This window comes from Leptodactylus fuscus, chromosome 7, assembly GCF_031893055.1.
Source record: "Leptodactylus fuscus isolate aLepFus1 chromosome 7, aLepFus1.hap2, whole genome shotgun sequence".
Taxonomy (NCBI): domain Eukaryota; kingdom Metazoa; phylum Chordata; class Amphibia; order Anura; family Leptodactylidae; genus Leptodactylus; species Leptodactylus fuscus.
The window spans coordinates 9,277,377-9,302,836 of NC_134271.1; the positions used below are offsets into that span (position 1 = coordinate 9,277,377).

Here is a 25,460-nt window from a genome sequence, read left to right on the forward strand (position 1 = left end):
GTCTGCCCAATCATTCTGATGTAAATGATTGACAGGAGCCGGCTTCATATGATGGAGGAGGGGGGGGGGGGGGTCATCATTGGGTTGCCGTGTCTTCATTCCAATATTAACCCCTTAATGTCTGAGGGGAGGGGATTGTGCTGGGTCAATGGTACCCATATGTAAACAGGTACTAATATGTTATGGAGATTGACTTATCTTGTCGCTTCTCTGGTTTCGGTGACCTGGTGGTTGGTTTCTTGGTTGAGTTTTGGGTCTTTGGATCGGTGAGGCTCGAAATATTGTATCTTTGAATTTATTCGGAACCCTGCCATTCTTCACTGTGATCCTATATGCTCCAGGGTAGAAGCCCTATAGGCCACTCTTCTCATATGAGGGTCATGTGTTCGGAGAAGAGAGCGGATCTATTGATGGGTCCCATTTATGTGAATGAAGCTGCCATTAGACTCACGGATTAATGCTAGCTCGCAGACCTAATACTCTATCCATGTAAGGTGGAGTTAGTGGTCTGGGCTGGAGAGAGATTATAATAAACCATCAGCAGTGTGAGCAGGACTAAGACTGCACAGAATTTAAGGGTGTAACTAGAGATCGTCCCATTCACTGACATCAGGGATGAAGAACAAGACATAAATCCATCCAATATAGATCTCACATGCAGGGAATTGTCAGAGTCAGATATGGCTGGGACACTCGGCTCCTACTTTATGTCCCATTAATGTTAACAGCAGAAAGTGTAGAGGACACGCGGGGCCGGACATTTATTTATCGTGTCCTCAGTGATGCGGTCATCCAGTCTGAATAAAGTGCAGAATTATAGATGTGTCCTTCCTTACTGACGTGATACGACCAGAACAATCCTGGTACATGCAGAGACATGAGCTGAGACCTGTACAGTGGATGTAGTGCAGCTTTTACCAGCTCCTATGATAACCCCTACATATATCCAGCCCTTTGTATAAACTACAATACACCCTACATGTATTTGGGCCATCGGTATAGACTATAATACGTCCTACATGGGTCCATCCCTCTGTATAGACTATAATACACCCTACAGACATCTGGCCCTCTCTATAGATTATAATATGTCCCACAAGCCCATCCTTCTGTGTAGCTTGTGATGGGCACTATACAAGTCCATCCTTCTCTATAGCCTGCAATGGGACCTATATTAGTCCATCCCTCTGTATAGCTTGCGAAGGGACTTATACAAGTCCATCCTTCTGTATAGCTTGCAATGGGCCCTACACAATTCCGTCCCTCTGTATAGCCTGCAATGGGATCTATATTAGTCCATCCCTCTGTATAGCTTGCAATGGGCCCTACATAAGTCTGTTCCTCTGTATAGCCTGCAATGGGACCTACATTAGTCCATCCCTCTATATAGCCTGCAATGGGTGCTACATGGGTTCATCCCATAATATGCCTTACAAGTGTCCAGCCCTTTGTATAGACTGTGATATGCCCCACATGCATCCAGCCGTCTGTATAGACTATTATACAGCCTACATTATTCTGGCCCTATGTATACAGTAGAATATACCCTTCATGTTATATAGACTATAATGTGCACAAACTCCTGAAGTCTAGATTTTACCTCCACTGGGAGAAAAGTGCAGGAAACCTGCCGAATCAGCGACACTTCTTGTAGGGTTGTGACTACACCTGTACTGTCATGGCTGTCGGTGTAATTGTTGGGTTCAGTACGACTACCACTCTGTTTAATGCAATGACGGGGGAAAGCTGGAGTAATTGCGTTAATAAATCTTCCCTATTGTGTTCCTTCCCCTTTAATTATCCCTTAGTAGCGGCTCCTAATTATTTCTGCCGCTGGTTTCTGTTACTGTTAATATCGACCTTTCCGCCTGATACGACCGGGAAGGAGATGCGTAGATTGTGTTCAAACAGAAGTGTGACTTGTGCCCAGGTAATGACAGGCAGAGTTGGCAGAGCCCCAGGGGCAGGTCCGGAGGTTATGGAGGTGGGATAAGAGGGGTTAAGCAGCAGTGCGGCTCCGCGCTGTGTTCGTCAGACCTGGCTTTGTTTCCTGTGATTCCAGCTCTGCATTAACATTTTAATAATTACACGGCTTGGAATGTACGGGAGCCAATCACGGGCGACACGCGGGTCACGTTATCTGATTGCCTCGTGAAATGATTGTATGATGGTGATTACCTGTTTACTGATAGAGCGAGAGAACAAACAGTCTGCAGCCGAGCGCTCCGCTGCATCCCAGGAACAATTACACACAATTATGGCTCTCATTATAGTCTGTGATTAACACGACGTGCAGGTACCCGGGAGGGAGTGACGCCCGCTTTGTTCCTGCTGTAAAGCTATAAAGATGAACGTGCTGGAGGTACGGACGCTCTGGCAGTAGAGGAACCTTTAGGGTACATTCACACATGACAGATTCGTCGTAGAGTTTCCAGTGTCCGTCCCAATCATCTGCATGAGGCTTCCATGTGCTTCCCGCTGAAACAACCCCATTACGTGTATGAGGGCCTCTCGAGGTGGAGACTTCAGCTCTGGCCCACGGGGATGGGTATATAGTCTAAATTATTGTATATGTCCTAATGGAATCCAGTTATTTATAGCGCTATTAACAATAGTGTTCACATATATAATACATAGTGCAATACACCTGATGACTGGTCCAACAGGACAGAGGACCCCACCACAAGGCGAGGGGATGGAAACCATAGGCAAGGGTAGAAGTTGCTCTGGTCGAGGCAAAGTGGTTGTAGGATTACTGTAGAGGTATCCTCCATACATGTATATATACAGTGAAACAGCAAAACAGTTACCGACCGGTTACTATATGTGGAGGACAATATATCCCCAGTACATAGAGTAGATCTAAATATCCCCATATTCACAGTGTTATACACCAATTTATAGTCCTATATAGGAGAGATATATTCCAGTATTAAAGGAGTTTTCCTGGGCGAAAATGGCTTGTAAGTCTCCATACGCCTGCAAAAGTGCTCTCTCCTTAAGGGGTGATATTATCCCCAGACCTTGGTCAAGGAGTTTTCCTGACTTTTTTTTTTTTTTGATGGCCCGTCTTCAAATAGTAGAAGATATGGATGGATATATAGATGATATATTTCGGTATTACTATTTATACGGTACATAGGTGGAGATCTAGACTATAAATAGATGATATATTACTGTATTACCATTTACTCCAGTATGTACGGAGAGATATAAATGCTATATAGATAATACATATTAGTATTAAAGGTTTTTTTTCCAGGATAAAAATGTCGATGTCCTACGCCAAGGATGGGTATAGTGTAAATGTGTTCGGTGCGGTGACTAATCACACTTCTCTGTTGGCCTGAAGGACTAGTCGGGGGGTTTGTGAATGCCAGGAGGAGTTTACCAGCCTGACTACATGGTGTCAGCTGTACAGTTTGGTGAAGGAGGGATAACGCATTGGGGTGTATTTTGGGAGTTGGGGTCTGGCCTTCATTTCCATTGAAGAAAAATCTTAATGCTTCAATTGCTGTTTCAGTCTTGGGGAAGGTTTTCTTCTCTTCCAGAATGACTGGTTGCCAGTGCACAAAGCAAGGTCCATAATTAAATGGTTGGGTGAGTTTGGGGTAGAAGAACCTGACTGTCCGCACAGAGTCCTGACCTCAACCCCATCCAACACTCGAGGGAAGAACTAGAATGGAGATGGTGAGCCAGGCCCTCAAAATATCCAACACCAATGTCCAAATGCTCTTCTGGATGAATGGGTAAAATTCCTTCAGACACCTCCAAAATCTTGTAGAAATCAGAGGAGTGAAAGAAAAAGGGGAACGCTCCATATTTCAGTGGATTTAAGATGGGAGGGCAGAAAACTCCTTGAGATGGCATGTGGACATGTCCCAATACTTTAGTCCATATAGCATAGATGGGATATATAAATGGTGTAAATAATATACTCCATAGTATATCTCAGTAGACCACGTCGTCTTACTATATATGGCTGGAGATGTGCTCCAATTCTATAGCTATAGGTCCCCATGAAGCGGAGATAATGGGGACCTATATCAGGTTCCATTAAATAAAGTAAGTATCTATTCTGTCTAATGGAGCTAATGATGTGCACAGCTTCTCCCCGTGGTACCTCGCCGGCGATGAGCGTGACATGTATTCCTCTTCCATGAATGAATGCTTGAAGTAATTATGGGGTGCGCTGAGTGGAATTAGGCAGTGTCTTCACCAAACAGCACATGTATTAATTTTCCTAACACCACTAAACTGTACACTGTCATTAAATCTCGGGATTTCTCTGCTCATTTGCTGTGTATTTCCAGACTGACAATAACATCTTATACCTGAATTCCTCCAGAACACACAATATAAACCTGATATAATCGGTATTAATGGCTGCGCCTAGCTGAAATAATAACAGTGCGCTCGGAGAGAAGGGGACGGCACGGATATATTACATGTGGAGGGGGTAGCCGGATGAAAGTGGGGTGCGTCTTCAGATATGATGCCCACCGCTTCTTTATAATAAGCATAAACTCCATGTAGCGTGCCGGCAGCGTTATATACGGTCTCTCAGCTGGGTGTTGGGGATCATGTATGTGATGGGTAGGGATGTGGAGTCATAGAGTCAGGACCAAACTTGGTTGGAGGTGGATAAAAGTTGTGGCTTCCATATTAATTATTTGATGTAACTATTACTATTGTATAATCCATTACATGCATAGTTTGTTACAAATTTACTTTCATTGGCATCGGTCATCAGCGTTTAAGGAACTAGAGGATCTTTACTGCTCCTCACTGACCATGGCTCTCGGCCATTTATGAAGAAGTCAGAGTTGTTGTCGGGATTTAAGAAAATTTGGATTTGGACCAAAGGGCCTCCATCTGCATTGGTTGTTTAATGTCTGTTGCTGTCATCTTGTGACGGATGAGAGCAAAGGACCTTAAACTATGGTACCGTGAGCTCACTCTAACTAACTACATGATCCCGAAAACATTACACGATGTTAAAACACAAAGTGAGTTTCCTCCCCAGTCCGTGTAGGATCTCACGTGAGATTGTTCTTGGCCCATCTAATGTTCTATTTCATCTGAGTTGGGGAGTCAATAAATCAAACTTCCAAACCGAGCTCCTTCATAAATGTCACTTGGTAAAAATTAGTAATATATTTACTGTAAAGGTAATGTTGTGTGTATTTTGATGTCAAAATTTTGAGTCGCCACATTTCTACTCAAGATTGACTTCATGGTTCTGAGTCAACGAACCTGGTGTTCATTTACAAGAAGGAAAACCCTGAATGTAGCGTCTAATCCAGTCATCCGTCATAGCTGTCCCTCTCGCTGGTCATCGTTGGTGGGCTTTACCGAGTGATTTGGAGTTCAGGATCCTTTAGTTGGTAGTGGAGCTTGCTGGTGATTTCCTTCTGATAGACCACATGTGACTGCATATAGTGTAACTTTTCTCGGTCAAAAACAAAAAAGAAGAAACACCGAGCAGCCCATAGTGTAGTTAGGTGAATAAAACAGAACTGAGATAGAGATAGGAATATAGAATATATCTCATCTTGTAGGGTTGTAAAGATGGTCACAACTCCTCACTGCACTTAGGGACCAGTTGGTCAGAGACTACCTTTCTCTCAGTGGGATATAGCTGCAAAGCTCCTCACTCCTCTTGGGTGTATATGGGGATGGTTAGAAGGACTGGTACACAGACAGGGTTCTCAATGTATTACAAAAGGAACTGCGCTCCCACCATATGGGTTTAGTAAAAGTCTTTATTGGCGGTAGACTTTGGACACAACGCGTTTTGGGCTTAAAAGTCGCCCTTCATCAGGTGCAATAGTTCTCCACCGCTGGAATGCCAGGAAGCTTTTGTCTCTTTATAGCGTCTTCGTGGAGTCTTCATATGTCTTGTGTGAGCTGTTCTTACATCTCCATCTCCTCCATTGTTCATGATCTCCTCTTTAATGACTTTGGTCTCTGACTTCCTACTCCTTGCGCTTTCTTCTCCAATCTTCTGTATGTTTGTAGGATTAGCTTATGGTCTGGTGCTCTCCGGAGATGTTCTATCGATAGAACATTCTTGGGTTTTGTTGCCTTCTTTGTGAGAAACCTTGTAGTAATAGAAATGTATCCAGCACCATCGGCTCTTTCATTTTTGTTATCAAGTTTGCTGCTATTTGGACTCTGTACTGTTTTCTTCTGGGAAATATCATATATTATTGGCACAAGATCTGGTCATGAATGCAAGGCTGTGGAGTCATAGGCCATAGCCCGACTCCAAAGCAACAAGCTCTGTATGGAATTAATTGTACAATATTGATAAATTTTGTGTAATGTAATAAAAAAAAAAAAAAAACAGTTGTCAGCCATTTATGACGGAGTTGCAGTCGAGCTATGGAAAAATAGAGTCGGAGTCGGTGTTTTGGCGTACCGACTCCACAGCCCTGCTGGAAATGCTGCCTGTTGTGAGCGCCTGGTTCATGTCTCGCGTTCCCTGACATCTCTGATGCACATCTTATGTTCTAGACACACTAAATTAATATTCAATGTATTTTCTCCTTGGGCGCCCAGTATTGAGAGATCAAAGCGCTGCATTAAGTCTATATTTATACTTGTGTATGTTTGTTATTGCTGTACTATGTGATGTCTTCAAAGCCATCGCTCATCTCTCAGATGGAAAAACAAGAAAGCAGCAAGTTTGTGCCACCGCCTTCACCCACACGGCTGATTGCTCCATGACATTAGAGCCTAACCCCCCCACCCCAGCCATCTCCTGGCACCACTGCCTCTGCACTTGGCAAATACAATAAGAAAGTGGCGGGATGGATGCAAATATGCGGCTTCTGTATGCCAATATTTGCAATATTCATGGAAACCATGAAAAATAATGACAGCAGGAGATCCCATTCACGAAGCCAGGAGCAGAACTTCAAAAAACGCCCCCGTTCCACCACACCCAGGCCTGGAACGGCTTATGAGTGCAAAGGGTGCGCAGGACAGTGTCCTGTATTGTCTTTTGCTGCCTTCTCACACGGTGTCGGCAATGCCCTCACTTTACACACTTAATGAACTTTTTCCCATCAGAACATTTTCTTTCTAGGAAGCAAAAACTAAGTAATTAAAATAATTTTCCCATAAATAGAAACATACTTAGATTTGTAGACAAATAAAACATAAAAACATTTTTTGCAAATATAAAAACTTCAACATTTTTTAAGACTTTCACAACCCATCTCAGTGATGACCATTTTTTTCTTGGTTGATTGCCAAAGGACGCAGGAACGTTCCACATTCACCCAACCATGACGTCCTTATTGTGGTCAGGTTATTTTCTCATACATGTAGTGTCCTCCTGATAACCAGCCATGATGTCCTTATTGTGGTCAGGTTATCTTCTCATACATGTAGTGTCCTCCTGATAACCAGCCATGATGTCCTTATTGTGGTCGGGTTATCTTCTCATACATGTAGTGTCCCCTCCTGATAACCAGCCATGATGTCCTTATTGTGGTCAGGGTATCTTCTCATACATGCAGTGTCCTCCTGATAACCAGCCATGATGTCCTTATTGTGGTCGGGTTATCTTCTCATACATGTAGTGTCCCCTCCTGATAACCAGCCATGATGTCCTTATTGTGGTCGGGTTATCTTCTCATACATGTAGTGTCCTCCTGATAACCAGCCATGATGTCCTTATTGTGGGCAGGTTATCTTCTCATACATGTAGTGTCCTCCTGATAACCAGCCATGATGTCCATTGGCAACCGATCAAGACAATGGATGTCACCACTAAGATGGTTAGAGAAAATATTTACAACTCTGCAAATTTTTTCATTATTTATATTTCCAAAAATGTTTGACTTTTGTCTACAAATCTAAATAGGGTTATGTTCATGAGAAGACCCCTTTAAGCAGCGACTCTCGGGCCAATGTTTGCAGACCATCAGAGCTAGTAGCGCGGCCTCCACAGATTAGCCCAATTTGCTGCACAAGTTAAGGGTCACAATTCTTCACGACGAGTTATTTTATAGATTTTTTTCCCCTGATTCCCTTTTCCATCACCCCTCTTAGTTATGCCGGGGAATCCTCGGCCGGTCCTTCGTACATTATACGCTTTGTATCCCCGGAGCATGTGACTGGGCTCCCGCAGCGGATAAGTCTACGGGTCGGAGGAGTTTATAAAGGATGTTTGTCTATTTATCTTCTCAGCTCGGTCTGTGGGTGGCAGATAATGTTGATTTTGGTTTGTTAAATACACAGAGGAAATTGTCACATTGTGCGATGTGACATTACGGAAGAACCACGTTGGATATTCTGGCAGTAATCAGATGTAATTACAATGTAGCTCCTCGTTTGCCGAGCGCCGCCGTAGCCTGGAGCATCTTATCTCATCTCCTCAATTGTCAGTGTCTAGAGCTGTGAATGTTCTCAGCACCACGCTGGGTGAAAATGGCTTTATTTACAATGTAATGAAGTGTTTACGAGGAGCAACAAAGGAGAGATAAGGACAATCTTCTGCACAGTAATCTCCCTCTTACAATACACCGACTTGTCATTCTTTCGCACTACATCTCAACTTCTGTACGAAGAAAAGAAAGTCATGTCATGAATTACAGCACAATGCCACCCAGACGTCGCGTTATACACAATAATAGTATTATATCGCCTTTACCTTCGGGGACGAAATGCATATGGATTACCATGGGGCGGTATATAAATAGTGTAACACTATGCGGGAGTCTATAGTGACCCTGGTCTGTTGCACTGTGTGAGTCTATCACTGTACAAACCCTCAGATCACACGTAAGGTTATGTTCACATCTGCGCTGGAGTCTCCATTTGGAGATTCTGTCTCAATGTGCGTCAAAAAAGTCCAACTTTTTCACCCAGTGGTCGAAAAATCGGATGCATATCCCATTATAGTTTACGGATCTGTATGTGACTACTCTTGTAGTGATCCGCCTATCCTAGTCCTCCTCCGACAGACCAGAGCAATGGATAGGCTGATGCTAGTGTGAGCCTATCTCTCCTGATAACTCCGACTAGGACAAGGCTATGCCAGGCCTCGTTCACACAAGGCGTTAATTGTTAGATATTGTTATCACTTGGATTAGACAAGAAGTCGTTCCGTCATATGAAAGTCATTTTAATTTGAAGTCGGAGTCTGTAACTTTTTTACGACTCAACCCAAAATTGGTCCAACTCCACAACCCTAAAGGCGAGGCCGTTCATTCATTCATTTGTTTGTTCATTCATTCATTCATTCATTCATTCATTCAGGTATTCGCTCAGATGTGCAATCCATACACAGAGAGATATATATTAGTCACTCTGGTGAATGACTGAAGCTGAGTTGATACAGAGTTTTTTTGGTCCGGATATTGACGCGGAATCCACATCAAAAAACTTCAATGGGAACCATTCACTTCTTTTTTTTCCGCTAGCAAAAGCTGCCCTATCTTGCTGCAGATTCCGCGACTGAATCCGTCGTGGAGCATCACTCCCTCTCGACTAGGCCCATCCATTTGGGCCTAATCCAGAGTGGAATGCCGTGACTGGATGCCGGTGCACTTCCGCGGGAGGCGTTTTTTTGGAGATGGATTCTGAGGCAGCTTCCCGTTTCAAATTCCAGTCCAAAAACCTCCATGCGAACTTACCCTAAATGTTTGGCTGTACATCATCATCCACAATCACACTATGAAAGAATCCCAATGTACCCCATTGTAGACATTGAAATCTATCAGGGCCCATTAGGGTAAGTTCACCCGGGGCTTTTTGGTCCAGATCTGAGGCGGAGGCCGCCTCAGGTTCCGGACCGTAATACAGGTAACTGCGACTGGATGCCGGTGCACTCCGCTCCTCATTAGGCCCAAATGAATGGGCCTAGCCCGGAGGAGGGAGTGTCTTCAGGCGGATGTTGCAAGATAAATCCGCTTGAAAGAATGAGCACCTCGCTTCTTTTTCCGGAAGCCGGAACAAAGAACAGACCAACTCCCATTGATTTCAAGGGGAGCCGTCTTTTTGTTTAGGATTTGTAGACTGGTACGGCTTTAAAATCCTGACCAAAAAGCCCCATGTGAACTTACCCTTAATGTTCGCCATGCAACGGCACCAGCACTGCTGTAATTTTCCTTCTTCTGCCCCTATGAAAGGACTCGCCCCTTTACAGTCGCTATTTTAGCAGTCCACAAAGAACAACGGAGAGGCAACGCTAGGGTGAACATTTAGCCGAAAATAGAATTTTTCGTCTTAGTGCTTGGTTGACACAGGATAATCTTGTTGTGGAGCATGCTCAGTCTTTAGGATTCGGACTCCCATCATCCAGTGACCCGGTGCTGTGCGTCTTGGTGTCGCTCTTCTCCCACATCTTTTGTTCCCCTGATAATTACACGCGTGTGCTGCCATTTTAAGGTATTAGCCTGATTACCCATGTCAGGTGGGCACATGGCTATAAGAGGGGCCCACTGGGCTCTTGAGCATTAAATGCCAATGTTATCAGAGAGCTAATGGAAAACCGCCTGCGTGCTGACCCGAGGGCCACTTCACGGCTAAGAGGTGCATTTCTGATTTACTGGTAAATTATACATCACAGCTCACAATGCTCAGCCCCCCGACAAGTGCTTTAGTGACAATGGCGTCCTGAGCGAGGTCCGTTATTACCTCCGCGACATTCACAGCCAAGACCCCGCCTGAACTGAAGCTTTATCCTGCAGCATTGCTCTTGGAGGGTGTGCACGGGGGTGTTTAGCATTAGACTATAAGCCCCCTACCATATAAAAAGCGGCTGAGCGGATGATAAGAATCCATTGTGTCGTGTTCTGTTCGCTCTCTTCTCAAGTGACGAACAGAACAACGCTCAGGACTCGCCATGGGTTCTGGTCTGAATGGCCCAGGCTAGACGGATGCCAAAGCTCATACAATGCTCAGCAGCCTATAGATCCACCGCCATTGTGGCACTACAACCCTCAGCATGTCCCGACAAGCCACTGACCACTGTGTCAGGTCTTCAGTCCTTATGTCACCTTCACACAAAGCAAGAGGTCATTAAAATTCACATTTCTGCTAACAGCTGCTTTGGGTGTTACTAGAGTATAAGACGTGATTATTTAGAATGGATATAATGTGATTAAGGCAAGGTAGAATTGAATTCAGCTCTTTATGTGACTGGAGTATACGATGTGATTAGATAGTACAATGTTGAGTGCAGCTTTGAATGTGACCGGAGTATAAGCTGTGACGTCACTCAGTACAACATAGTAATGACATACAAAGTTCCTGAGCACTATATGGCGACACCACCTGTCAGGTAATGGCGGCGCTGTCAGCCCCTCAGCACATTGGTTGTATTTTCTGTGAATGAAACATCTGCTGTCACTTTCCTTTGTCACCAGAGACATGTGTACAGATGCAGAACTTTTATTTCAGACTTCCAAATATTTGCCTGGCCTTCGTAGGTATTTACTTTGTCTTTGTGGTGGGGGGAGGGTCTGTCCCTTCGCAGCGTGCGTTCCCTCCCTGGGGCCTGGGATTTGGCTATTATACAACCTCACCTGGATTGCCTTCATTCTGGTTGATCCAAATTGTTAAAAAGAGAGAAAAAAGAAACACAAGAAGGGCGCCCCAAAACCTTGATGTGTCCCTGCTGTTTAGACTGCTGTACACAGATTGTCATCACTCCCATCATCCCCTGATACAATGGGGCTCGTAGTCTCATCTTCCTATGTCTCATACAGTGAAACCAATCACTGAGCTCCTCCATTCCCTCCTCCTCCTCTTCCTTCTCTTCTTCCTCCTCTTTCATCTCCCTACAACTCCTCCTTTTCCTCCTCCACCTCCTCTTCATTCTTCTTTTCCCCCTCCCCTTCTTTATTCTCTTCCTCCTCCACCCCCTCTTGCTCCCTCTCTACCTCCTCCATCACTTTACTTCCTCCATCCCTCTTCCTCCTCCACTTCCTTTTCTCCCTTTTCTTCTTCCTCATGACATCATATAGGCAGTGACATCACTATTCTCCAGATGAGTGACGTCATACAGGAGCTGAAACCTTCTCTTCAGATATGCTATAACATTCATAATCAGTGACACCACTGATCTTCAGATATGTGACATCATGCAGAAGGTTACGTCACTTCTCTCCAGATGTCCGTTCTATCATATAGTAATGACATCACCGCTCTCCAGATATAAATTATATTATACAGGAAGTGACATCACCGCGTTCCAGATATATTATACAGCAGTGACCTCTCCACTCACCAGATTTGTTATACATGACATGACCTCACTGTTCCCGTGATGTTATACAGGAGGTAACATCACCGCTTTCCTAGTATATTGTACAGCAGTGATATCACCACTCTCCTGATATATTATATTATACAGGAGGTGACATCACCACTCTCCTGATATATTATATTATACAGGAGGTGACATCACCTCTCTCCTGATATATTATATAGGAGGTGACATCACCGCTCTCCTGATATATTATATTATATAGGAGGTGACATCACCGCTCTACTGATATATTATATTATACAGGAGGTGACATCACCTCTCTCCTGATATATTATATTATATTATACAGGAGGTGACATCACCTCTCTCCTGATATATTATATTATACAGGAGGTGACATCACCGTTCTCCTGATATATTATATTATACAGGAGGTGACATCACCTCTCTCCTGATATATTATATTATACAGGAGGTGACATCACCGGTCTCCTCATATATTATATTATACAGGAGGTGACATCACCGGTCTCCTCATATATTATATTATACAGGAGGTGACATCACTCCTCTCCTGATATATTATATTATACAGGAGGTGACATCATCGTTCTCCTGATATATTATATTATACAGGAGGTGACATCACCGTTCTCCTGATATATTATATTATACAGGAGGTGACATCACCGGTCTCCTCATATACTGTATTATATTATACAGGAGGTGACATCACCTCTCTCCTGATATATTATATTATACAGGAGGTGACATCACCGGTCTCCTCATATACTGTATTATATTATACAGGAGGTGACATCACCTCTCTCCTGATATATTATATTATACAGGAGGTGACATCACCGGTCTCCTCATATACTGTATTATATTATACAGGAGGTGACATCACCTCTCTCCTGATATATTATATTATACAGGAGGTGACATCACCGGTCTCCTCATATACTGTATTATATTATACAGGAGGTGGCATCACCTCTCTCCTGATATATTATATTATACAGGAGGTGACATCACCTCTCTCCTGATATATTATATTATACAGGAGGTGACATCACCGTTCTCCTGATATATTATATTATACAGGAGGTGACATCACCTCTCTCCTGATATATTATATTATACAGGAGGTGACATCACCGTTCTCCTGATATATTATATTATACAGGAGGTGACATCACCTCTCTCCTGATATATTATATTATACAGGAGGTGACATCACCGTTCTCCTGATATATTATATTATACAGGAGGTGACATCACCGTTCTCCTGATATATTATATTATACAGGAGGTGACATCACCTCTCTCCTGATATATTATATTATACAGGAGGTGACATCACCTCTCTCCTGATATATTATATTATACAGGAGGTGACATCACCGTTCTCCTGATATATTATATTATACAGGAGGTGACATCACCTCTCTCCTGATATATTATATTATACAGGAGGTGACATCACCGGTCTCCTCATATACTGTATTATATTATACAGGAGGTGACATCACCTCTCTCCTGATATATTATATTATACAGGAGGTGACATCACCGGTCTCCTCATATACTGTATTATATTATACAGGAGGTGACATCACCTCTCTCCTGATATATTATATTATACAGGAGGTGACATCACCGGTCTCCTCATATACTGTATTATATTATACAGGAGGTGACATCACCTCTCTCCTGATATATTATATTATACAGGAGGTGACATCACCTCTCTCCTGATATATTATATTATACAGGAGGTGACATCACCGTTCTCCTGATATATTATATTATACAGGAGGTGACATCACCTCTCTCCTGATATATTATATTATACAGGAGGTGACATCACCGTTCTCCTGATATATTATATTATACAGGAGGTGACATCACCGTTCTCCTGATATATTATATTATACAGGAGGTGACATCACCGTTCTCCTGATATATTATATTATACAGGAGGTGACATCACCTCTCTCCTGATATATTATATTATACAGGAGGTGACATCACCGTTCTCCTGATATATTATATTATACAGGAGGTGACATCACCGTTCTCCTGATATATTATATTATACAGGAGGTGACATCACCTCTCTCCTGATATATTATATTATACAGGAGGTGACATCACCGTTCTCCTGATATATTATATTATACAGGAGGTGACATCACCTCTCTCCTGATATATTATATTATACAGGAGGTGACATCACCTCTCTCCTGATATATTATATTATACAGGAGGTGACATCACCGTTCTCCTGATATATTATATTATACAGGAGGTGACATCACCGTTCTCCTGATATATTATATTATACAGGAGGTGACATCACCGGTCTCCTCATATACTGTATTATATTATACAGGAGGTGACATCACCTCTCTCCTGATATATTATATTATACAGGAGGTGACATCACCGTTCTCCTGATATATTATATTATACAGGAGGTGACATCACCTCTCTCCTGATATATTATATTATACAGGAGGTGACATCACCGTTCTCCTGATATATTATATTATACAGGAGGTGACATCACCTCTCTCCTGATATATTATATTATACAGGAGGTGACATCACCGTTCTCCTGATATATTATATTATACAGGAGGTGACATCACCGGTCTCCTCATATACTGTATTATATTATACAGGAGGTGACATCACCTCTCTCCTGATATATTATATTATACAGGAGGTGACATCACCTCTCTCCTGATATATTATATTATACAGGAGGTGACATCACCTCTCTCCTGATATATTATATTATACAGGAGGTGACATCACCGTTCTCCTGATATATTATATTATACAGGAGGTGACATCACTCCTCTACTGATATATTATATTACACAGGAGGTGACAGCACCGCTCTCCTGATATATTATATTATACAGGAGGTGACATCACCGTTCTCCTGATATATTATATTATACAGGAGGTGACATCACCGCTCTCCTGATATATTATATTATACAGGAGGTGACATCACCGCTCTCCTGATATATTATATTATACAGGAGGTGACATCACCGTTCTCCTGATATATTATACAGTAATGATATCACCGCTCTCCTGATATATTATATTATACTGGAGGTGACATCACCGCTCTCCTGATATATTATATTATACTGGAGGTGACATCACCGCTCTCCTGATATATTATATTATACAGTAATGACATCACCGCTCTCCTGATATATTATATTATACTGGAGGTGACATCACCGCTCTCCTGATATATTATATTATACAGTAATGACATCACCGCTCTCCTGATATATTATATTATATTATACAGGAGGTGACATCACCGGTCTCCTCATATATTATATTATACAGGAGGTGACATCACCGCTCTCCTGATATATTATATTATACAGGAGGTGACATCACCGTTCTCCTGATATATTATACAGTAATGATATCACCGCTCTCCTGATATATTATATTATACTGGAGGTGACATCACCGCTCTCCTGATATATTATATTATACTGGAGGTGACATCACCGCTCTCCTGATATATTATATTATACAGTAATGACATCACCGCTCTCCTGATATATTATATTATACTGGAGGTGACATCACCGCTCTCCTGATATATTATATTATACAGTAATGACATCACCGCTCTCCTGATATATTATATTATATTATACAGGAGGTGACATCACCGCTCTTCAGATACACGGTCCTGTACCCACTTGTGTAGGAGGTATACGCCGCCAGGGTGTGGGGTCGGCTTTCTCCTACTACATGAGTGTAACAGGAGCAGAAAGTTCCCACTTGTTTCAGGTCTCTGGTGGCTTTCGCCCATATGGCCCGTGTGCCGGGGTGGATCGGGCAGATCCTGTGTAAATCCCATCATTACTGCAGCCCAAATTTCTGATGAATAATGAGTATTATGGAGTAATTTACTGGGATAAGGCGGTGGTGACGGCTCGGCCGGATGTTTTCTGATTATTGAACATTGTAAGAATTTGTAGCGGCTCCGGAGCAGTCGTCAGCCCGGCAGTGTCAGAGCTGTCCACCCCGAGGCTAAAAATACCCACATTAGAGCCACCGGTAAAAATAGAACAAACCCAATGCATAATTATCACTCGTCAGCGCCTCGTCCTCAGCAAATCTGCTCTTTTCTGATGAGGTTTTTTTTTTTTTTCTTTTTTTTCCCTGAATTTAAATCAATTCAGATCTTTGCTTTTAACCATTGCGACGCCAGAACAATGTCTGATCAGTCAAAGATGGAGAATCTCTGCAAAATCTGAACTTTCCTGCAGCCCCTTCGTAGGTAGACGCCCTATACACGGTTATCATTCTCATTGTTACTTGTCTTTATTTTTTTTAGATTTTTTAATTATTATTTTATATTTATTATTATTATTATTTTATATTTATTATTATTATTATTATTTTATTTTTTAATTTTTCTTTTATTTGATATCCTTTATTTTATCATTCATTGCTTCTTTATTATTATTTTTATTATTATATTTTCTATTTATCGTCATTGTCCTTTATTGATTTATTTTTTTAGATTTTTTTAAATTTTATTATTATTATTTTATTATTATTATTTTTAATAATTTTAATTAATTTTATATCCATTATTATTATTATTAATAATAATTACTTCCTCATTATTATTTTTATTATTATATTTTCTATTTATTGGCATTATCTCGATTTATTTTTTTTTAGATTTTTTTTATTATTAATATTTATTATTTATATATTTTTATTATTATTATTATTATTATTTTTATAATTTAAATTTTTTATTTGCTATCCTTTATTATCATTCATTACTTCCTCATTCTTATTATTTTCTTATTATATTTTCTATTTACATCATTATCACGATTTATTATTTTTAGTATTCTTTTTATTATTATTTTATACTTTTTGCTTCGTCTTTATATCCCTTATTTTCTTTCGATTGATATTGTTACATCATCGCCATCGGTTTCTTATTTTTGTTGCTTTACTCTGGATTATTTTCTTGCACTTTTTATCTCTAAATGATATAATGTGCAATCTATGAAAATTGGTTTTTATTTAAATAAAATCGCCGCAGTGATTACCGCCATAGTACAAAACGTATAATGTGATGACCAAATAGAATTTAGGTTCAAATTTTGCCTGACTTTTAGGGACTTTGTTAGGATTTATTTTTTCTGCACACAGTCACATCATTGTTGTGTCCGGTTCTAGCTTTAGTCTGATACCGTTTATTCATATTCGCCGCAGTATATGCTCGACCGGCGGGCAGTGGCCATGTTTTTTTAAGGTCACAGAGATTCCCGTATTCTTGTTGCTTTGTCCTCTATATGCCATCCATGTTCTCCCCTTCCCCTATAATAACACATGGAGCTGAAGACACCTCTCATTCTCCTCTGTAAGCTTCTTGAGTGATTTGTGAAATTTTTCTCACAGACAAGTCAAGTTTTTCAATCATTATGGGTCACAATAAGACAGAGGACAGATTGTGCGCCGGCGACTGAGCGCGGATCATTGTCTTATAAACTCTGACTAAAGCAACAAAAACATGTAAGGTTTCCGTCCGCTCCACATGTGTACAGGGCTCTGGAGGACGGGCCCTGGCCACCGGGTGTAGTTATATACTGCGCCCCCTGATTGATTCCATCTGGCCTGGAGGCCGCTCCGCTTATTATTATGTCTTCCTGACGGCAGGCTCGTGGCTGCTGAAGATTTTCGTGTTATATTTCATCTGTGGTAAGTGAACAATTAGACGCAAGCGGCAAAATCACAGATAGTGGACCTGGCAGTCTCACATCCTTAAGAAATAACCTCATGGTAGCTGTACGGGACAGTGGTCTCTACTGTAAGAGCGGCATTACGGTGGTATTTATACTATAGGAGCAGTCACATTATAGAGCTGTATATTGTAAGAGCGGTCACACTATATACTGTAAGTATGGTCACACTATAGAGCTGTATATTGTAAGAGCGGTCGCACTATATACTGTAAGTATGGTCACACTATAGAGCTGTATATTGTAAGAGCAGTCGCACTATATACTGTAAGTATGGTCACACTATAGAGCTGTATATTGTAAGAGCGGTCGCACTGTATACTGTAAGAGCGGTCACACTATAGAGCTGTATATTGTAAGAGCGGTCACACTATATACTGTATACTGTAAGTATGGTCACACTATAGAACTGTATATTGTAAGAGCGGTCACACTATAGAGCTGTATATTGTAAGAGCGGCCACACTATATACTGTATACTGTAAGTATGGTCACACTATAGAGCTGTACACTGTAAGATTGGTCATACTATAGATCTGTATACTGTAAGATTGGTCATACTATAGAGCTGTATACTGTAAGAGTGGTTACATTATGGAGCTGTATACTGTAAGAGTGGTTACATTATGAAGCTGTATACCGAATATTGAATATTCGAGGTGTTAGAACGTCTCCTTAACATTAAACTGATCACCAGGATAATTGAATTGATACAATTGCAAATCAGTAGGGTCCAATCAGCTGGTGGAATAGACTGTAACATTCAGATGAATGCTGAGGCCTCTTCAGAGGAAACTAAGCACAGTGCCGTACATTCACTTGAATTAGACCGAGCTGCGATAAGGCCTTGTGACTGATCAGAAATGCTGCACAATGAGCGCTTCTGCCCCTTCAAGCATTTGATCGATGACCCATCCTAAGGTAATGATCCTAAAGAAAGGACCCGCGCCCCTTCTGTAACTAGAATTCTCCAATAGGGTACATTTTATTTGAGCATTCACAAAACACATCAACAGTTCATTAAGGCTGAGGCCCCACATTGCAGAAACGCAGCTTTTTTTTGTTTCATATTTTACTGCGGTTTTTTGAACCAAAGCCAGGATTGGACTGAGCAGAAAGCAGTAGAAGAACTTCCTAGATATTTCCCATTCCCTCTGTTGCCAGTCTTCAAAAAATGCAGCAAATCTGCAACAACAGAAGCTGCGTTTCGGCAATGTGGGGCCTCAGCCTAAAACTACACAAATATGTTGCAGTACAGAGCAATGTGTGAAGCATCATGATGGATTACAAGCCGTAGTGCAGATTTATTTTACGATGTTTCTCGCAGATTTGTTTTCTATGTTTCAGGCAGATTTCACCTCTTACTATGAACATACATTCGTAACGTTATGGGTTTCTTTATAGTGTCAGTAGATTTTTTTTATTGGTGTTTTTTATGGCGTCTTTTACGAAATGCGTTAATTTTGGTGTATAAAGAAGCGGATTTGGTCTTCAGGGGTTAGGAGTCCGATAGAATTGGTCACATGATCTGTCCCCTATAGTGAGCAGCCGACCTCTAATCCCTAATAATAAGGGGGGCCTCCAGGCCTTATAATTAAGCACCGTGTGAGCAGGCGGTGTCGTTCCCGCGGACAGGCTATAGCGCGTTGTGGATTCACCTTTTCATAGCATTTAATATAGAGGGGTTGTATAACCGGCGGGGTGACCTTCTGCAAACCACAATGCGATACTTTGTATAATCAAAGAGGAAAAACCTTTATCTTCCGCGCAATTTGGTGTTGACTTAAGAAAGGCCAAAGACGTTGACATCAATCACTAGAGCGGCATTAGGCACGGCCGAGGAGGAGAGGAGCGGACGGTGCTGCGGCGGACTGTCAGCGCCCGATATTACCTGCTGATATTTAGTTTAGCATCTCATCTCTATTCTTCTCGCTGCGGAGGCTGAGGTGCGGTCTGAGCGGCGTCCAGACTGACACACGCACAGTGATTGCTGTACATGGGTGTAGCAGAGCCGAGCGCTGGCTTCATGTTTTCCAGACGATGTGCAAGGCCTGTGTCATTCGATCCTAACTGGGACTTTATGGCTTTGTGGTCCTTTCTCGAACAATTACTGCACTGGCTTGAACACATATGGTTTTAGTGCGCTGCCGCTAGTCATGTCTGAGCCGTCACGTCACTCATAGCCCAGAACAATTGGCATCTGGCGAACGCATAGACACTCAATCAGGCTGACGTGGAATGTGGATTCCTGCTCCTGAGCCACCCCTGGAGAGGAGCGTGCACCAGGGCTGAGCATGAGCTCACACTCATTACTAGGGCTCCCACTGGACTCATAGCAGACCCCTGGCCAAGAAAATCACTCATTATAGGGCAGGGGCGGCCGTGGATTATCGGGGTTCTCACTCTACGTCACCCCATTTTATGTAGGACGTTTCCTGTACTCGCCCTTCAGCCTGGAGGTCTGTAAAATGTTCCGATGTTTCAACATTAACCAAAGGCAACTTGTCCTTTCTCTGTGTTCTTTGGTTATTCCAATGATCTGATAACCAACAGTGGTGAAACTACAACTCCCAGCATGCCTTAGCAAAGTCATCATAGAACTGTAGTCTGAAATTGATGGAGGCTTAGTGGTAGTGAAACTACAACTCCCAGCATGCCCTGACAGAGGCCTTGTGGGACAGTAGTCTGAGACTTACAGAACTCCTGGTTCAGCACATGTTCTTAAGGGCTAGTTCACAAGGGGCACGGGATCGCGTATTTTGGTTCTGATTTTGATGCGGGAAGCCGCATCAGAATAGGACCAAAATGTGCCTTCCGCAGCTTCCGACAGTTGCGGCTTCCCGCTCCCAAGTAGGCCCAAATGAATGGGCCTAGTCCGGAGGGTGCTGTTGCGACGCGGACACCGTGGTTGAATCAGCTGCGGAATCCGCCTGAAGAAAGGGCAGCTCGCTTCTCTTTTCCGTGAGCCGGAACATACCACTCACGGTAAAAAGGAAGGCAGCGGTCTGCATAGACCTCTATTGTGAGGGAGCGGATTCTCAGGTGGATTTGGCGTCAAAATCCGCCCCCTCTTGCCCCGTGTGAACGAGCCCTATCTGGCATTTTTCCCTTATCAGAGAAAAATGCCTCTTTCTCCACTTATCAGGCTACTTTCTTCCCTGCCTTCTGCCCTGATTTGTCACTCTCCGTTTATGGCTAAAATCCATCTTGAGAGACAAGGCGAACTGCAGTGAAGGATCAAGTGACCTGCTTCCCATAGAAGTCTATAGAGAGGGAGCAGAAGGAGGAGTGAGGTTCTGAAGGTAGACATATGAGATGGCGCTGCAGCTTCTAGTAAGTGTTTTACCTTACCTTAGTGCAAACTTCATATATAATCTGCTCAATACTGATGTATAACTCACATGTTACTTCTGAGTGAGTGAGGCAGAGTTATGGAGCAGAATCTCCTGTTTTCTCCATGTGCTGTATATGAGAGTAATGCTGAAAGTAATGCTCCACTCTTAAAGAGATAGGTCATCCATATTAGCTTTGGGAGGGGGCAGTCTGACACCCGGGACCTCCACAGATCAGCTATTTGAAGATCTGTCACAGATCTAATATTGACGACCTATCCTAAGCATCAATATTAGAAATAGGATACCCCCTTCAAGTGAGTGAAGCCGGCCCCTTAATGGCCTTCTTGATTTACTGTATTTTCAGTTTTCTATTATAGCCTGCAGTGTAAAGAATGCAAAATGGAAACCAGGGGGCCCGCGCTGTGTCTCCAGAGAGGTGTGCAAACAGCGTCGTACGGCGCCATGTACTCAAAACACGAAATAAAACGCGCAAAGTAAAAATTGTGTGTGAACGAGGCCTTAATGTGTTCTGGCTGGTTTGTGGTGTTCCCGGCCCTTGTTAAGGGATAAAATAAATTTTTTATTATTTTTTACGCTTTTACAATCTGCTTCATCCTAAGAACTGAAGCGGAAGACGGCGGCAAATCCCGGTCAGCTGGCGTGGCTCTGGTGCCGCTCCGCAGCAATGGAGCAAAAAAACCTGAATTGAGTTTGAAAGAAAATAGTCCAGTGTTTGCTGCCCGTCCAGATGTCCGAAGCGCCGCCACAGGAGGACACGTTTATTTTCGTCTCTCCTGCCAGCAATGACCTCACTGAGGGGACCGGGCTGGAGGGAGAGCGAGATCCCCAGCAATGGCTTCCGTCCTTTCATATTTGTATAGAGCGATCTCCAGTGTCCGAGTCTTCCTGTCGCGCACAGAATTAGCTCTTTATAGTAGACAATGACACTTCTCTTGGCTTGTCTTTCACTTCGAGTCTCTTTTAGCTACTTATTGTATCTCATTTCTCTAAGAAGAGCGCGATATTCTGCCGCTGGCGTCCTTCGCTATTCATGGAGCCAGGGTTAACTCTTGCTGGCCCCCGGCGGACAAGGTTCAGGGGCGGTGCAGGGGTTAACTGGAAGTGTGGGAGAATTGACAGTGGTGTTTGTGGAGCGCTGCGGTGCTGTGGGCTCCTCTATCTATACAGGGGACCGGCCCTCAATGCTGCTTTTGTTTACTGTTTTCCTACAAGGGGCCTCACTATATTTCATCTGTCAAACTTGCTTTTCTTTTTTGCGACAATGCCCGATTGTTTCCACCAAAGGGGGAGAAAGCTGCAGGTTCCACAGACAGGAGAATTCTGTATTATATTTTCCTGCCAAATTCCGATCTCTGTTTTCCTTCCCTTGAGCTCACAAAGGACTCATAACTTACTGTCAAGTGTGAGAGTAGCCACAATGCCCCAGTGTTGCTCAGGACGGAGACTCGCTCTCTCCCCGTGGCATGATGCTTCGACTGGCTGCTGGCTCTCAGTGAGTCCTGGAGCTGCGGGGGGGACACAGGGGTACGCAGGGTTCTAGCACGGCTCTAGGGGGACAGAATTTAGGGGTATGCTCTGGTCTTGGTGGGTCAGAACACAGCACAGCTCGGGTCCTGCACCTAGAAAACAGGGGTAGTCAGGGGTCCTTCAGGCTTAAAAGACAGGGGTAGTCAGGGGTCCTTCAGGCTTAGAAGACAGGGGTAGTCAGGGGTCCTTCAGGCTTAGAAGACTGGGTAGTCCGGGACCTTCAGGCTTAGAAGACAGGGGTAGTCAGGGGTCCTGCACTACTGTCTAGGCCTGCTATCTTTATATTGCTCTTTATGGTCAGGACTGGATCTGTTCTCAGGGCCTAGGATATTGGGACAATCTGTGTTCCTGCACAGTTTTTTGGATCCGGTACACAAGGGTTCCCTGTGGTCTTAGCCGTTTAGTACATTGGAGTACCCCGGGGTCCTACGTTCCTCTCTAGGGTACACTGTATTCTCAGTAGGCCCAGGAGACCCTTGTATACCCTGTGGCCAGCAGGATGCCCTATCTGACTATATCTGCCTGGTTTATGACACTTGGACATTACTAACTGGCTCTGGTTTTCCGGCAGTGACATTGGCTCCTTGTGGTTTGGGACGGCGTGAGAATTGGTATGCCATCCAGTTCTGAAGTTCTGACCGGCGTCATAGCAGAACGCAGCTCTGAGCAGTGGAAGGACAGCCACTTCATGTAAGTCATCTCTCTGCTGTTTGCTTCTGTGTGTCATGTATTCCTGATCCTTTTCCGCCCGCTGGCTGTAATGTAGCTGAGCTCGTAGAGCTGTAGAGTAGCCGACTCTTCCTGACACATGTAATGAATACAAGATGTTGCTTGTGGAGCGCAGCGGCAGGTCCTCGGCTCACAGCTCCAACCCATTGCCAAGATCATTATATACATGTCGTATCTGGACGGTCACATATGGCTGAGTAGGTGAGAGGTTCTGGTCATAGGTAACACCCTGATATAACATTATAATGCCTGTCTATAACCCCATTATAGGGGGCCGCTGATTTATACTCATCAGCTGGTCAGCACCAAAATATGAAGAGCTAAACCTGATATGTAACATGTAATAATATAATAATAATATGTAACTTGTCATCATCTGTGTCCTCGGATCTGACATGGGAATTACATGATTTATAGTTTACATACAAGAAGAAGCAGCAGCACAACATTGGGGGGAGCAACTGATCAGTACATAGAAGAGGAGGCAAATATAACAGCAAGCATGTAACATGACTCCTCATAACACGTGTACTAGAAGACCATACCGCACGTGCATGCATTTGTTATAGGACAGTCCGTGCTGTTCATACATGTAATCATCTGTACTAGAGACTCATAACACGCATACATTTAGTCATTTAGAAGCTCATAACATGCATACATGTAATCATATGTACTAGAAGACGGTTCATATTGCACATACAGGTTATCATGTGTACTAGAGGATAGTCTACACTGCACATGCATGGAATCATCTCTGCTAGAAGATGATATAGCACATACAAGTAATCATCTGTACTAGAAGACATTACATACTGAACATAAATGTAACCATGTGTATTAGAAGACATTACATACCGAACATACATGTAACCATGTGTATTAGAAGACATTACATACCGCACATACATGTAACCATGTGCACTAGAAGACATTACATACTGCACATACATGTAACCGTGTGTACTAGTAGACATTACATACCGTACATACATGTAACCATGTGTACTAGAAGACATTACATACCAAACATACATGTAACCATGTGTACTAAAAGACATTACATACTGCACATACATGTAACCATGTGTACTAGTAGACATTACATACCGCACATACATGTAACCATATGTACTAGAAGACATTATATACCGCACATACATGTAAGCATGTGTACTAGTAGACATTACATACCGCACATACATGTAACCATGTGTACTAGAAGACATTACATACCAAACATACATGTAACCATGTGTACTAAAAGACATTACATACTGCACATACATGTAACCGTGTGTACTAGTAGACATTACATACCGCACATACATGTAACCATATGTACTAGAAGACATTACATACCGTACATACATGTAACCATGTGTACTAGAAGACATTACATACCAAACATACATGTAACCATGTGTACTAAAAGACATTACGTACCGCACATACCTGTAACCATGTGTACTAGAAGACATTACATACCGCACATACATGTAACCATATGTACTAGAAGACATTACATAACACACATACAGGTAACCATGTGTACTAGTAGACATTACATACCGCACATACATGTAACCATGTGTACTGGAAGACATTACATAACGCACATACATGTAACCATATGTACTAGTAGACATTACATACCGCACATACATGTAACCATGTGTACTGGAAGACATTACATAACGCACATACATGTAACCATATGTACTAGAAGACATTATATACCGCACATACATGTAAGCATGTGTACTAGTAGACATTACATACCGCACATACATGTAA

At 42.7% G+C, this 25,460-nt stretch overlaps 1 protein-coding gene across 10 annotated transcripts in view; it reads left to right on the forward strand.

The window, feature by feature from the left end:
* The window catches only part of SOX6 (SRY-box transcription factor 6), a 279,833-nt gene that overhangs the window by 75,874 nt on the left and 178,499 nt on the right, over positions 1-25,460 (forward strand). For 9 of the 10 annotated variants that reach the window (XM_075280972.1, XM_075280975.1, XM_075280971.1 and 6 more), the window contains one exon: positions 23,506-23,624. In XM_075280972.1, coding sequence (XP_075137073.1) covers positions 23,548-23,624 — 77 coding nt within the window. In that variant the 5' untranslated portion in view covers positions 23,506-23,547. Of the gene's footprint in view, positions 1-22,881; positions 22,900-23,505; positions 23,625-25,460 lie in introns of those variants that run through there. The other variant, XM_075280977.1, reaches the window with a different exon arrangement.